The 15,843-nt window shown below is 38.4% G+C and overlaps 2 protein-coding genes across 3 annotated transcripts in view; one reads left to right on the top strand and one right to left on the bottom strand.

The window, feature by feature from the left end:
- Positions 1-1,235, bottom strand: part of LOC145996393 (uncharacterized) — a 29,961-nt gene extending 28,726 nt beyond the window's left edge. The window contains exon 1 of one of the 2 annotated variants that reach the window (XM_083132831.1): positions 941-1,235. The gene's annotated coding sequence lies outside the window, so the exon portion shown is untranslated. The remainder of the gene's footprint in view (positions 1-940) is intronic. The other variant, XM_083132833.1, reaches the window with a different exon arrangement.
- Positions 1,236-2,993: 1,758 nt separating this feature from the next.
- The window catches only part of LOC145996587 (SET domain-containing protein 9-like), a 79,943-nt gene continuing 67,093 nt past the window's right edge, over positions 2,994-15,843 (top strand). Inside the window, exons 1-2 of the mRNA XM_083133124.1 lie at positions 2,994-3,131; positions 9,979-10,122. Coding sequence (XP_082989250.1) covers positions 10,043-10,122 — 80 coding nt within the window. The 5' untranslated portion in view covers positions 2,994-3,131; positions 9,979-10,042. The remainder of the gene's footprint in view (positions 3,132-9,978; positions 10,123-15,843) is intronic.

Below are 15,843 nucleotides of genomic sequence, written 5' to 3'. Positions count from 1 at the left end.
AAATGAGTGCTAATGGAACCTAACCTAACCTCGTGTGATTGGTTCGTGGGGCTACCCGTGGATGGTTTTTGGGGCTAACGTCAATGGTTTATGGGGCTACCTGTGGATGGTTTTTGGCGCTAACGAACAATTTTCTATCAAAATGTACAATTTCCAGACGTGACCCCCGGTTTTTTACAACAGATTCGTGATTAGTAGGCCAAAATTAGTTAGTATACCGAAAATTAACGAAATTGGAGACATTCTCTATATTGTAAATTCTTACCCACGTTTGGAAGCACTGCAGAGATCGCGTGACTTTCAACGCACTCGCCATCTGCACGCACACAATGGAAACAACGGCATAATGTGGAAGGCAATGCCAATTTCTTACGTAAAAAGTGATTAATTCTTGTTCGACAGCATTAAACCATGAAGTTTTTACTTTCCGTGAAAGAAAATACCTCCAAGAACGTCCAGAATGCTAAAGAAACTCAATTCAGTAAGTACTTTCTCCTGTAAATGTGAAGAAATCCGTCCGGGCGATATCGCATATTTACCGCCCCAAGCACGTAGATGGTAACAGCAGACTATATCCAAGACAATAGTAAACTAATGGCTGCTCGCAAACAAAGAATCACATAGGATTAGAAGGAACGGGATAATCATTCTCCAGAATACATGCAGTAAGTAAACACTACGACCCTGAAGTATGTCCTAACAAATTGAAATCAAACAACAAAAACAATTTCTGTGAACCTGGAGTTAAACAAATTGAACTTGGGCCATTATAAGGGAATGTTCCAACACATTTCATCTCCACCAGCACTAAACGTAAGTGATTCCAAAATTTGTAAACAAATGCGTTTGTACTAACGTATTAGTTTTCAGTACCGGTTAATACATTGATAAGAAAGCATAACATTGCAATGAAGTTATTTACACTTTATATGCAACTTACCTTCAGCTGATTTCACATTTGTTGACACTTCAACTTCTAAATTACATTTATATTTAAGTGTATTAAATGGTAATTATATTTTGAGACATTGGTGCCGTGCCATACCATTCAGTGTATTTTTTTATACATATATCTTAACACGAGCGTATTAAATACTGACTATTATCTAAATAGCAGTATACAACAGGACGTATTCCTCATCTTCATAACCCAACATCATTGCAGAGCAATGTAAAGAATAAAAATACAAAATAAATTTCAGACGTCTACGTGGACAGGAGCCATTTTGCATCCGCACAACATTCTTTTTCTTCTTCTTTTTCTGACCCTATCAACTGGTAGTCGATTTTAGTCATCTTCCTGAGTTTTTTTTAAATTTTTTTTTATGTATTTAGTTCGCTATTCACTTATATTTCACAAGAATGAAAAAAACAAACATCTATTGATATTTATTTATACTGTTTGTTAGATCGTCAAATTACATCTTCTTGCATATCCATAAAGAAGCCATATGGTGGGAGGAGTAGGGTCCGTGAGCAGGGCCAGTAAGAGATGTAGGGAATGGAATTCTATTTCGACGTAAACCACTATATAATTTATCTCGTTCTCTGTCGAAATTGGGACATTGTAAAAAGAGATGTGTAGCATCTTGATTATCTTCTCCACATGCGCAGGCTTGTTTTGTTGTAATATGTAGTCGTGATAAATGATCATTAGTGCGAACATGACCTGTACGTAGACGTATTATAAAAGTAATAACTGATCTTAGAAAATTATATGGGTAGTACCAAGGTTTGTTTTGTGAATGTTCTGCAAACCATTTATATGTGTTGCCCGTGGATTGAAATTGTTCTATACACCACTGTTTCCATTTTTCTTGAAGTTTATATTTAACTCTTGGAAGAAGGTCCGTGTATGAAAGTCTCGCAAGTGAGGTAGTTTCCGATGATCGAGCGGCTTTGGCATATGTGTCCACACGTTCATTTCCGCACAACATTGTTGCCACCATTTGCGCCTTAAAAACCGTAGATGAAATGAAAATGTATCTAAATTTATCCAGTGATGATGCATTAGTTCCCTGATGAAGTTTGTCACATTATAATATTAAAATAAAGGTAGTGTCTCCTGCCACGTTCTTTGTCTGCTGGAACCTGAAAAAAGATGGGCGTGGCAGCAGACTTGGTCTTTGTTTTATTGTGATTACATGATCCTATATATGCAATTACGTCTGTAACACATACTATATGAACATAGTTGTAGCGATTACTTTCACAAAAATGTTTTAAGATTTGGTTCCTTAGCATTCTTCTAATAATAAGGCCGAGTCTGCTGCCACGCACGTGTCAGCAGTAAGAATAAGCATCAAATTTGCTCCTGCCACGTAATTCGTCTGCTAAGAGAATGTTACAAATCTAAAGGACAGATTAAGACGAGCGAAATGCAATTTTATGATTAGTGGGAATGAATGTACAGGTAATTTAGAACCCTTTTCTTTAGAAAGCATTTAGCGATATTATTTTAATGCTAACAGAACCTAACCTAACTACGAGAGCATTTAGGTTTATTATTAGAAGAATGCTGAGGGACCTAATCTTAAAACATTTGTGTGAAAGTAATCGCTACAACTTCACAGTATGTGTTACAGACGTAATTGCATATATAGGATCACGTAATCACAATAAAACAAAGACCGAGTCTGCTGCCACGCGCATCTCTTTTGAGGTTCTAGCAGAAAAAGAACGTGGCAGCAGACACTACCTTTGGGAAAACTTTGCAAACTTTGGAGAATTTGGAGTTTGCCTTGTTTACTTCCACATTCACACATGATGATTGCTCGTGCCGAAGACAAGTGACAAGTGCGAAACAGGTGAGAATGGAAACGTGTCTTATGTCCTTCCCAGGTAGTATTAGTGACTTTGGTAATTTCAAATGTTTCGAATATTTTGTTTTTACAGAGGAGGAATAATATCAACACTAATAACTTAATAACAACTTTGGCCAGAGACTGCAAGGGCGGTATGGGCCAGAAAGAGGGAGAAGAAGAAGAAGAGAACAAATACCGACTTGAAATAAATTGTAGTCGCCTTCCGTGAGTTACACATAGTTAAGGGAATCAAGTGGATTTGCTTTCCGCAGAGTTAAAATCCATGACATAATAATAATAATACATTCAATGAATTGCAATGTTGAGGTAATTTGATTGTACTTTACAAGACCTTCATGATAAATACTTTTTGGTGAACCGTTGTGGCCCAAGTTCCGATTGTTTAATTCCAATTTCATTGTGTTACGCAGGCATTTTTTTCATGGTTCGATTTGTCTTCATGTCTGTTAATACATACTTCGGAGTTTTAGCGATTACTTATTTCATTTTGATTGAGAATGTTTTTACACTTCCGTGTATTCTTACATGATTCTTCTCTTCGCAAGCAGCAATTCGTTTACCGTCGTCTTGGTTACGAACTGGGTACCGGTTAGATATGCCGGAGACACATTTAACTCGTTTATTTTCAAATAAAAATCATTTCTACATACCAACATTTTTCGGCTCGGGTACCCTTTTCTACACCCTCGAATTTTCGCACATTTCAAATATTCTCGTTACGAAAATTAGTTCTTCATAAGAAACGATGTTTCTAAATAGCGCGGAAAGTAATTTTTTTAGATCTACGTGCTAGGAAACTTACGTTTTTCAATATTTACATTCCTTATGTAACGTCGAAACTGTTTTGCAGGGATTTGATCATGGCGCATCTTGGATTCATGTCACAGGCGCACGTCTGAACATTTTCTTTTTCTTCTTATCTTTGACTTGTGCAATGGGATAATTTGCAATTTTTTCTTGTTATGAATGACTTGTGCAATGGGATAATTTGCGATTTCAATATATTATTTATGTAATTTATTGGCGGATTGGATATTTGAGACATTGCAATTGTTTTGTGCGACTTTAGACATTGGAATTGATTTGTGTGACATTGAATTAAGACAAAAGGACTAAATATGAGATTGACACACGTTCAACGGATGAAGGACATAGAGGACTTTGTTCGACGAGACATACGGGACATTGTAATTGACTTACAGGTAACCTAGCCCCACGAACCATTGACGCTAGCCCCACGAACCATTGGCGCTAGGCCCACGAACCATTGGCGCTAGCCCCACGAACCATTGGCGCTAGCCCCACGAACCATTGGCGCTAGTCTCACGAATCATTGGCGCTAGCCCCACGAACCATTGGTGCTAGCCCCACGAACCATTGGCGCTAGCCCCAAGAACCATTGGTGCTAGCCCCACGAACCATTGGCGCTAGCCCCACGAACCATTGGCGCGTGGATAGGTTAGTTCAGTTAGGTTGAGATCGATAGTTAAAATTTGGTGTCGTGTTAGTATCACGATCTAGAAATTGGAAATAATTGCGAACCATTTCAAACGACAAAATTTCAACTTTAAACGGCTGTACAGTCGTAAATACTTCTTTCCGCGCTCCAATTTTTTTAAATTCACAAATAGGATCAAATAATGTTCATAATGAAAAAGAAAAAATTTCAAAATTCGAGGGTGTAGAATAGGGTACCCGACCCCATTTTTCAAGTTGGGATCACTTTTTTTCCCATGAAAAAGCGTTATTTTTAACATTATAATTATTATTTGTCGTTGCTAATTTGGCGGCCAAATCTTGACTCGCGTAGTCTGTTGTCAGCTGATATGCAGTATTGTCAGCTGATGTGCAGTGTTTCCAAACCTATGAACCTATAAATGCCGCACAAGCTATTCACAAAACGTTTTGAATCGAAAATTGTTCCACAAACCGTTCACGGAAGGTTAGGTTAGGTAAATTTAGAAAAAAAATAATTAATAAAATTAACTTTCGTACACATATACAGCCACTTCCCATCCCGTGCAATGTGTAGCTTACATATACTAGAACATTTAGGACATTCCATTTCTTCCTTCACGATTCCATGTTCAATTAGAAAATCTCATGGGTCTTCAATATCCGGGAACATTTTCACAACGCAACCTTGACACGTTATCCTGTCAAACTACCGCGTCGTTGCTGCACTTACAAGGGGTTACATAACCGAATGCACAGAACATGTGATTCACGTAGTCGACGGCAATGGTGGCATGAGCCAGTGGTCAGAAGTAGCAAGCTACTTGTAGCGTCGCTACTCTAGCTAGCTACAAAATTTGTAGCTGTAGCGACGCTACATTTTGAAAATTGTAGTTGTAGCGGTAGCGAAGCTACAAAATTCCTGTAGTTGTAGCGAAAATTTCGCTACAGCTACATTTTTCTCAGCATTTTGAGGTGAATTTTGAATGTCACAACAGCGTCAGAAAAAATCACAAAATAACCCTTAATTTTGCAGGAGGTTCATAAAGACAGTCTATTACATGGAGATACAGATTATCTAGACTGTAGATTATAGATATCTGCGTAATTTATTTAATTAGTATCTGAATAATTCAGATATCCAAATAACTAACTGACATATCTGAATATATTCCTGCTAACAGCTACGTGTTTTTAGCTGCATCGCTATTTTGGGGAGAAACATGCCTCGTTTGCTGCACCACTGGAAAAAAGTGCCTTGTTTGCGTCACCCCCGGGACAAATCCTGTGGATATCCATGGTGTAAGAGACACCAATATGTCATTAATTGCTATGTAAGACGCAACTTGCAGTGCAAAAACGAGCGATGGATTTTCCACTGCACTGACAAGGGAATAGTGCCAGCAATAAATGGCTCAGTACGTTAACAGCATTGATCATCGTCAGTATATAGGATCTCGCCAGCAAGAAATTATTGTTACAAGAATGATAGAGTTTCTGGAATTACAATTATTTTCGCGATAGTATTTGTTCACAAATTTTAAAATTACAATACGTTTAGAACACTCAGGTTTACACGACAGTTTCCTCAATAATTTTATCATATTGCAAAAAGTATGTACGAGTTATTGACTTTCCTGCAGAAACGACAATTTTCTTTAGTTAATATACATAGTTTTCAAATTTATGTATTGCTCTTACTTTTGCGTCACTTTTCTGTAACTTTTGCTAATCATGACATCGTCATCATCATCCTTCGCTGTTTCCTGCCTCTGGCTGGGTCGGCATAGAAGTCAAGCCTCTCCATTTTTTCCTGGTCTTTCACCACTCCTCTCTTTCTAAGGTGTTCCAATCTTGTCCTATTCTCCTAACACTCTCCACTATCTGCTCTTTCCACCGACATCTTGGTCTCCTCCTTGGCCTTATTACCACTCCTTGTGCATTGTAAGTTCTTACTGGTAGTCTTTCTGCATCCATCCTCTTCATGTGTACGAACCATCTCATCTGTGCCTGATCTATTCTGTCCTGAATCTTCACTACACCAACTGTCTGTCGGATCTCCTCATTTCTTATTCTATCCCTTCTAGTCTTCCTCAAAAGACTCCTTAAAAATTTAATCTCCACTGCCCCCATCTTTTTTTTTGTCTCTCTATGTCATTGTCCAAGTCTCTGCTCAATACGTAATTATTGGCACATAGTATGTGTTATATATTTCCTTTGTGCATTTCATAGGTACATCCCTGTTCCATATTAATCTTCGAACGCTTTGATATAGTCCACCACCCATTTGTCCTCTTCTGTTTACCTCCTCATCTATTCTTCCACTTTTCTCAATCATGACAATAAGGATGAATGGTTTATTTAATTATTCTCTTATCTATAGTCGCTTTCTGCCACTTTCGGCTAATTGTGAGAACGAGGAAGAATGATGAATGATGAGCAGTATGGGGAATGGAGGAGCAGGAGGATCTCATCCTCCCCACTTGGCGTCTTTCCTAGTTTTCGTTTTGAGTCCATTTTATGCATAGATAAGCTGATCGAGACTGGATCCTAACCACTATGTGCCTCCGCTAGGTATCGAACCTGTGGCCCCTTTTGTAGTCAAAGGGCTTCAGGTACTTTTCATTCAAAATGCTGACTTCATATCAGTCTATAAAAAATGAAATATTTATTCTCAAGAAAAATATGTTGATGTGAACATAAATACGTAATCCTACCAAATTTTATTTGTGTATAGTTGTAATAATTAATTTGGGCAACACCCTAATTGCAATATTCATATATCAAATTTGAATTGATATGCCACTTGAATAGGTATGGTATTCTTAAACACTATAGTAAAAATAAGTAACTGAAGTAACACTGCTATCAAAATTAACGAATGACTGGAATCATGATAACAAATAACAGAATCTATTTACCAGTAGTAGGGGATTTTTTTAATACCCATATGGTTGTTTTCATTTTTTTATGCAGAAGTAGCTCAAAAAGTAGCAAGTAGCACACATGAGTAGCGTAGTGAGCTACTGTTTGGCAAATGTAGCTGTAGCTGTAGCGAAGCTACATTCTGGAATAGTAGCTGTAGCTGTAGCGAAGCTACTTTTAAAATGTAGCGTTCTGATCACTGGCATGAGCTATCGTGCAACGGAGATGCATGAATGATGAAAAATACCTTACTTACAGGCCAAATAATGGTAAAAATTTACTATCCTTCGGACACCTCTATTTTTTTCGTTTCGTCAATTTTTGACATTCGTACTTACGTATCTGCTTCGCGGAACATTCCTGAAGGTGTATTAACGTTGTTTTGTTGAAATTAATTGCAATTTTTCACATTACCAGTACGTCTTTCTGGTAGGTCTTTTTGCTTGCCTGAGACACAATATGGCATCAAATTTTAACTATGTATCTCAACCTAACTGAACTAACCTATCCACGCGCCAATTGTTCGTGGGCTAGCGTCAATGGTTCACAATTATTTCCAATTTCTAGATCCTGATACTAACATGACACCAAATTTTAACTATGTACCCCTCTCGTTTTACCGTTCTAACTCTCGTCGCAAATGCAGACAGTTCGAAACACTGGATACCAACAAAACACAATCACGACAGTGTAAGAAGGTGTACGAACGTGATGGTGTACGAAGATGTACGCGCCAAACGCTATCTCCGTCGCAGAATTAATTTTCAACGAACAACATCAATTTCAGCTATGAAATATTCCCACATCACACAAAACACCTTCCCGATGTTCAACAATGCTACAGGAACTTATTACGGTAAGTAGTTTCTTCTGTAAAAATAAATAAATGTGTCCGAAGTATAGTAAAGTAGTACCGTACTTCCTCGTCTTTTCTCCTTTAAATTTCAAGAAATGTGTTTCCGACTTATCTAATCGTTACCACGAACTGCTGCTGATAGGATTACCTATATATTATTGGTGGCTGCCATCTAGGTCACGTGTGTGTAATGCGATGTAATAGTCATTTTTGGGGCTCTTAGAATTGGTTAGGTTAGTGAGCCCAGGTTTAAGGCGTTTATCATTACAATAATTTCCCTAAATGCTTTCGGTAAAAATCTGATATTGCCCGGACACCTATAACTTCTTCGTTTTGTCAATTTTTGACATTTGTACTTACCTATGTGCTTCGCGGAACATTCTTTAAGGTGTTTTTTATCAAAGTAATAGCAATTTTTCACATTATGAGTACTTCTTTCTCGTAATCTTTTCACTTGCCTGAGAGACAATATGGCGCGTACACCTTCCTACATAATCGCGCTTTGTTCTTGTGTTTTGTCGATTTTCATTCGTTATGCAGTGTTTCAACCTTTGGAACCAAAGAAATATCCGTGAACAAAGCTCATCTGATCAATTTTTTTTTTAAACTTTTTCGCATTGTTTTACAAAGAAAATTGTAATGTTTCGTGGCACTATCCGTGAATGGTTTTTGGGGCTATCCGTCCCGGAATAGGTGGGAAATTTAAACTAAAAAAAATTTTCGTTTGAAATTTTTGAGTGCAAATTTCCCACCGATTTGATTTGATTTGATTTGATTTTAAAATTTTGGGTGCGTCAGCACTAAGGCCACTGTGCACCCATGACACTATATGGGGTCCAGTCCCTTATCGTTACAAATAACAACTCTAGCTTGCATAAATAAAATCCTAAAATATTCTGACTTCTGTTAAAAACTGAGGCTGTAAACGGGCACTCAGCACATAGAAGGACAAAAAACAGTACAACACACACAAAATTATACTGGCCATGGGGCCAGTTACCAGAGCTTTGTTAGTCTGCAGTCCAGGGTGTACTATGTGGAAGTGAGGTTGACTTTTGGGTGCCGACGTGGAAGGTCACCCCTTACACTCCAAATTTCCCACCGATTCCGGGCTCCGCCCCTGGGGTAATTGACCTACCGTGGTCCCTCCTCCACTCCGGCTTCCCGGCTTTCTCTATAGAGTCCCTGTTAAAGGCATGTTAGAAATTGGCCAGAGTCACCTGCCCCCAAATGAGCCCCAAACTTTTAAATTTGAAGAAATCCGTTTCCAGGAATTCCATTTTCACCACGCATCCAGGACACGTCATATTAGGCATATAGCCACAGCCCATTCCTTCTAACTTTTAATGAGTAGCTTACATTCACTGCCAGATTTTCGACATTCCTTTCCTTTCTTCACGATCCCGTGTTCAATTAAATTTAAAAAAAATCCTCTCGATCTTCCACACCCGGTACGAATTTCACCACGCATCTGCAACATGTCATGTTTCTAACTTTCGTTGCAAACACAGACAGTTTGAAACATTGGATACGCGAAGAACGTGAACAAAACACAATCACGACACGTGATGATGTACGAAGGTGTACGCGCAATACGCTATTCTCCGTTGGAGAATTAATTTTCAACGAAGAACATGAGAAACATTCCCACATCACACAAAACACCTTCCAGATGTTAGACAATGCTACAGGAACTTATTACAGTAAGAAGTTCCTTCTGTAAAAATGATGAAATCTGTCCGGGGAGTATCAGATTAGTACTATGCTGGTTCAAATTTACTGTAACACACAATCCTGCTATTTCATCTGTCTCCTATGAAACTTTGAAATAATCACTGAACATTCAGAACCGTTACTGCAGTTTGTTTTGTGCTAGCTATATTTGTATGTACATTATCTTTCTTTCATTTTTTTCAGATGCTGAAAAGTTATAAAGTCTGACTAAGTTGGTGTTGAGATTTTCCAATGTATCTTCTTGACAATGCTAGAAAAGGTTGTAGCAAGTTGGAAAAGCTACAGATATCGGTTTGTACCATGGCTGGCACTGAATCTCAAAGAGAGGTTAGTGTGTTGAGTAAAAATATGTTACCATTAGTCTATTCATTTTCCATCTTTTTCTTGAGAAAATAAAAGCATATAGTGGGTGGTTAGAGCCCTATGGGACCCGTTCAAAGCAACACATTGTGGTGAAACTTGCCACAGAGGCTATGCGGACCATGGGGTAGTGAATATTGGTGAAAAGAAAATAGGGTGAATTGGGGTAAGTGTGATCTCCAGTCAGAAACTGAAGCTGCAGCTTGTTCTAAGTATTTGGAACTGATGATTGAAGAAAACTGATGATCATGCATATTTTGAATGTTTCTGGATGTGTGTTCATTGCTGCAAGCATACAGGAGGGGCATGTGAAAATGCCATTACAAAATATTTCAAACTGAAATTTCTCATATGCGTAAAAAATGTCTCTGTCTCTCAGGAAAATCAAAGGATTGTGAAAAAGGCAATGCTGGGTAAATGATAGGAACTTCAAGTTACTTTTATTTATTTCTGTGCTCAAATGAGAGGTTCCTGTTGTTCTTACTAGTCATGATCACACTCGCCTGCAAATTCATTGCGTTTGGGAAAGTGTGATCAAGTTACCAGGGAAAGTGTGATCAGTGCTGTTGAATTTTAAAATTGCTACTTCTTGCTCTTTTCAGTGTGAATAATGCCACATAACTACACCAGAAAAACAAACAGGGGTGTGGGAGGAAGCTACAGTGCAGAAGAGTTAGCAATGCCCTGAATGAACTTGGAAAAGGTGCAAGTGTTCGTGATGTTTCTAAGCATTTTAAAATCCCATATTCAACTCTTGTGCTACATTGTAGAGGATGGAAGGGGAGACAAAAAGTGTTACCTGCTTTTTAAAGTCAACTGATGGCGGAGGCAGACACTCTGAGATTCCTGCTAGAGAAGGGGAGGAGTTAGCTTCACATTTACGTTCCCTGACAAAGTGGGGCTTTGGTTCGAGCGTTAAAGAGTGTATCAACTTAGTGGAACAGTACGTGACTGCAAATCAGTTGCAAACCAGATTCAAAGATGGGCGACCCTGTCATGAATGGTTTCATGGGTTTACACAGAGGCATAATCTGACCCTCAGAAAACCAGAAATCACAGAGCACACGCGCTTGGAGGTTCAGAAGGACCCCTTCATAGTGTGTGGGTTTCTTGATCTTCTGGAATGTCTGATAACAGAGCTGCAGCTGCGAAACAAGCCTGAAAATGTGTTCAACCTGGATGAATCATTCATCCATGATGTAAGCACTCGAAATGTTATAGGTGGCATAGGGTTGCCTGCTAAACAATGGACCGAAGGAACAGGAAGAGAAGCAACTACTGTCCTCGCATGTGTCAATATTGCTGGTGACATTTTACCACTTCTCATAATATTCACGGGCAAGAACATGTGGTCCAGCTGGATGAGTAAAGATGCGTTCCCCGGTACAACCTACCGTGCTACAGAAAATAGTTGGATGGACTGTGAAACGTTTTATTCATGGTTTCAAACACAATTTCTTCCATCCGTTCCAAAAGAAAGACGGTCATGTGAGCCATCTCTCCATTGAGGTGCTTGGCACAGCAAGAAAATGTATCAATACTCAAGTTGCCTCCACAGCAGTGCAATACTCCCAACTCCTCGATGTTGCTGTTTTTAAACCACTCAAAAGTGATGTGTGGATCAAAAGTGATGTGTGGAATCCTTTATTGTTAGACTGGCAACGAAAACATGTTGGAAGTTCACTTGGAAAAGATGCTTTTTCTGAACGCCTTGGAAAAGCGTGGCAAAAGATACCTGCTTCAAACATAATAAGTGCGTTCCGGGGAACTGGAATTTTCGATTCAAGGCTGTCAATAGGAACTTTATTGCAAAGGAAAACTTTGATTCAAATCTTTTGGAAAAATACAATTTAGTCAAGAGACTGCAGCCTGATCCCTCTACTTCCCGTTCTACAGACAACGTTCCTGTCGAAACTGGAAACTTTTCTTTGGGCATCACAGCATCCTCAAAGTCAACCCTGGTGGATGCACAAACTTTACCATTGAAGTGCACATCATTTAAAAATACAGTTTCATTTTGGTAAACTTTTCTCAGGAGAAATTTTTGGCTAACACATAGGTCCATGTATCACACTTTTCCTCTATAGCTTATAACATTCCTATAAGGAGAAAATATCCTTGATCACACTTCTCCTTACCCTGATCATACTTACCCCACTTCATTGGGGAAGTGTGATCATGGTAGTTGTAAATTATTTCATTTTTTTACCGGAATTTGAGTACGGGGAAGTTATTGAAATTCACTCGGTAAGTAACTATTATGTAGAATAAATTGGACCAAGAAACATCTTGGTCCTAATGAGGCTGCCAAAGTTATGGAAGACTAAAGTGAAATTATCACAAAACGTGATCACACTTACCCCGATTCACCCTAGTTCAAATATTCGACACCAAGTGCAAATGTGGTGCTGAAATAACAACCAGAAGTCAGACATGCAATACTTTATGTTTTAGTTGATGTCATTACAGTGTTGTTCAATATGCAAGCCATCAGCATGAATGACCCTTTGGAAGCATAAGACAGCATGATCAATGGTTGCACAAGGCATTTCCCAGCCAAATGATAGGGACATGTCATTTTATGCTGGCTTTCAGCTGTAACAGAGATTATACTCTTCGCAACATCTTAATTGACCACCCTGAAAAAATTCAAAGTCCTGAATTCGTAAATTTGGCAACATAGCGCTTCAAAGTCCACAAATAGTATCCAACTTAGCAACAGTTTATTTCTTTCTGAACGAAAACGCTCTTGTGAATTTCTTTCATTCTATCACATTCCATGAAGTTAGAAACCCTAAACCAGTAATATAATACGCAATTAAACAAAAATCGTAAATTGGAAATACAAATGTTGATATTTTTTTTAAAGGATATTCGTTCTGAAATAGAAAATAGGGGAATTTATGTGCAGTTGGAAACACAGAACTCATTCTCCACCATCTGGAAAGAATTGAAATCACATTTCAATGCAATGAAGCAAATTTATCTCGATTTTAGGTTGAATTACAGTAAAAATAAGTTGCACAATACCGGACGATTCTAAGCCAAGCGTCAGGTTAACTTTGCCTCAGGTTTTCGCATATGTAGATCCAAACGTGCGCGCAGAATATAGTTCCACTGAGACGGGTTCTATTCCGACACAACTGCATACTTGCAAGAAAACAGTTATTTAATTTGTAAAATACAGACAAAATAATACATCCATTAGCAGGTGTGGACTTGATCGGTTGCAATCACTGTGCAGACGAAGTTGATCTGCAGATTCGCCAACTGGAGTTTGTATTGCGCTGAGGAATCACTAAATCCCAAGTGCGAGTCGAGCAAGACTGAATACGTTGCAGAGCGCGTGGAATCTGTGATACCAGTGTTGCACATCCCACTATTTTAACCCTATGTTTATTGTGATTAATAATCGTGATATACAGCGGCGAGAATGGCTGAATCGAGGTCTCCTGTTCAGCAAGTGTTAAGCTTCGTCCAAAGGGAAAAGCCCTTCAAATCAAGCAAGTTGTTTAAAATGCTTAATTCTCCTTATGGAAACAAGATCAAAGTAAAACAGAGCGTGAAGTGACTTGCCAGGGGCGGCGCCAGAATTTTCAACCTGGTGGGCAGAAGCTGTATATTGATAAATTAGGGTGGGCAGTACAAACGTAAGGTATTTGGTGAGTTTGACTAACACGTATCTCTCCCCACACCCCTTTATCTCTCACTCGAAAGTTCCCTCTTAACTTGTGTAGAAAGCGATTTGGACACAAGGAATTCATCAAACCTAATCATCGTATCTTTTTTACAGATCATTTGGGCTGTAAGTGTGACCTTTTCAAACACACTCAAATGTCAACCTGAATAGTATACCCTGGAAACTGTATTCTTGTAGGCAAATGAATCTCTGGCACCTGTAACCGCAGTCAAGAAAACCCTGTTGGTGCTTTGTGTCTCCTTGCATGTTTGTGTTCGTTCCATCATGACGTTCATCTAATTCCCATTCACCGTCACCATTGGTCAAAATTAGCAGAAAATCGACTTGAAATATAACAATGAGTCAACTCAATCTTGATTACTTTCCTCAAATACAGTAACAACAGTTCATAGCACTTCGAAAGTTGAGGTATTAATTTCAACTCCACAATGCTTCATTTAATCAAAACAGATAACTCTGCGAACAACGACTTGGGTTTTATCCAAGTCTCAAATATTTTTGTCCGTACGTGAAAGAAATAGTTTAAATCTGTGGCCAATCCATGGGTGTCCTGAAGGAGGGGGTGCAAGGGGGCACGCCCACCTGGAAAATGGGTCTTATCATAAATTTATACATTGCACATATATATTTCATTTAATTCACAGTCATTTTGTTTATTATTGGAAGGGTGCTGCAGGAACATGATAGCTTCCATTTTAATAAGTGTCATTTCTTTAGGGGGCAGCACTATTATTCGAGGGGGAATATGTCTCGTTTGCCTCCCCTGGAACAAGTTACCATTCTTGTCCCTCCCTGTAAAAAAGGGCTGCGGACGTCCATGGGCCAATCATAATAATAGTGGAATCCACCTCTTAAATGGACACATCTTATGATAAAATGATATGGTTGACGGGGTTATTTCTGTATATCGTCTCTCCGATCGCATAACGCTCTCGTCTTATAATCAAGGGGTCCTGAGTTCAATCCCCAGTGGAAGCCCAATACACACTCGTTAGGACTACAGATTAAAATGAAGATCCAGTGACAATTAGCCAATTTGAGCATGTGGACTTTTAAAAAATATCACTCCTGGATTATTGTCCTGATTATTTAATTATTATTTAATAAATAACAAAATAATGAAAAACAATAACTGTGATAGAATATAGAAAATGACATCAAATTAACCGTGGAGTGGTTTTCGCAGTGTGTTATAATGCCAGGGTTCCGGGTTCGAATCCCAGTCTGAGCATGGTTGTTTTTGTGAGTGTCCCTTCATCACTTTCATCATCATCATTCATAGTCATTATGATTAAGGCAAAGAAGATCATTTTATTTTTTTGTTTATTGTTTATCACTTTGATCATACCCAGGCCGAGATTTATATGGAGGGCCGGTGCTGACAACATCAAGAACTCACTCCCATCTATGCACAGTTTCAGTTAGTCTATAACCTTTAGCCCTAGCCCAAGTCATGACAGATGGTTAGTTATAGTTTTTATACTTCCACATTCCTAATATCTTTTTTCTTCAATGTATGGCTGATTTCAAAGCAACTTTTCTCCATTGACAGCTGGGAGCTGCAACCTTCCAAATCCTCCTAAATCCTGATGAACTCTTGATCATATACACATACCTCATAATTGTGAATATCCAATAAAACTTACTAAGCCTGTTGATTGCTTCTAATCATAGCAGTGTTCATTAGATTACATTTTAATAAAGAGTTCTGTTAGTGCCTTTAACTTTCCAATAACAAAATTAAGGAAGTAGAAAAAAAGCTTAAATTAATTTCATTCAACAAGATATTTGCTCTAATCTTTGTAAACTTACATATTAGACAATTCGCCAAATGACAGCAAAGCTAGTTAAGGCATGAAACTTATGAACTTTCTAGTATCTACAATATTCACAAGTAAAATACATATACATTGAGTGAGGACCAGCCTATACTTACAGAATCGTTTACATTTCCCTAATTGTATATATGTATTGAATTTGATTGGGTG

The sequence above is a fragment of the Lepisma saccharinum genome, chromosome 12 (genome assembly GCF_977018435.1).
Source record: "Lepisma saccharinum chromosome 12, izLepSacc3.1, whole genome shotgun sequence".
In the NCBI taxonomy this organism is placed as follows: domain Eukaryota; kingdom Metazoa; phylum Arthropoda; class Insecta; order Zygentoma; family Lepismatidae; genus Lepisma; species Lepisma saccharinum.
This window is presented reverse-complemented; position numbering and strand designations above follow the sequence as displayed.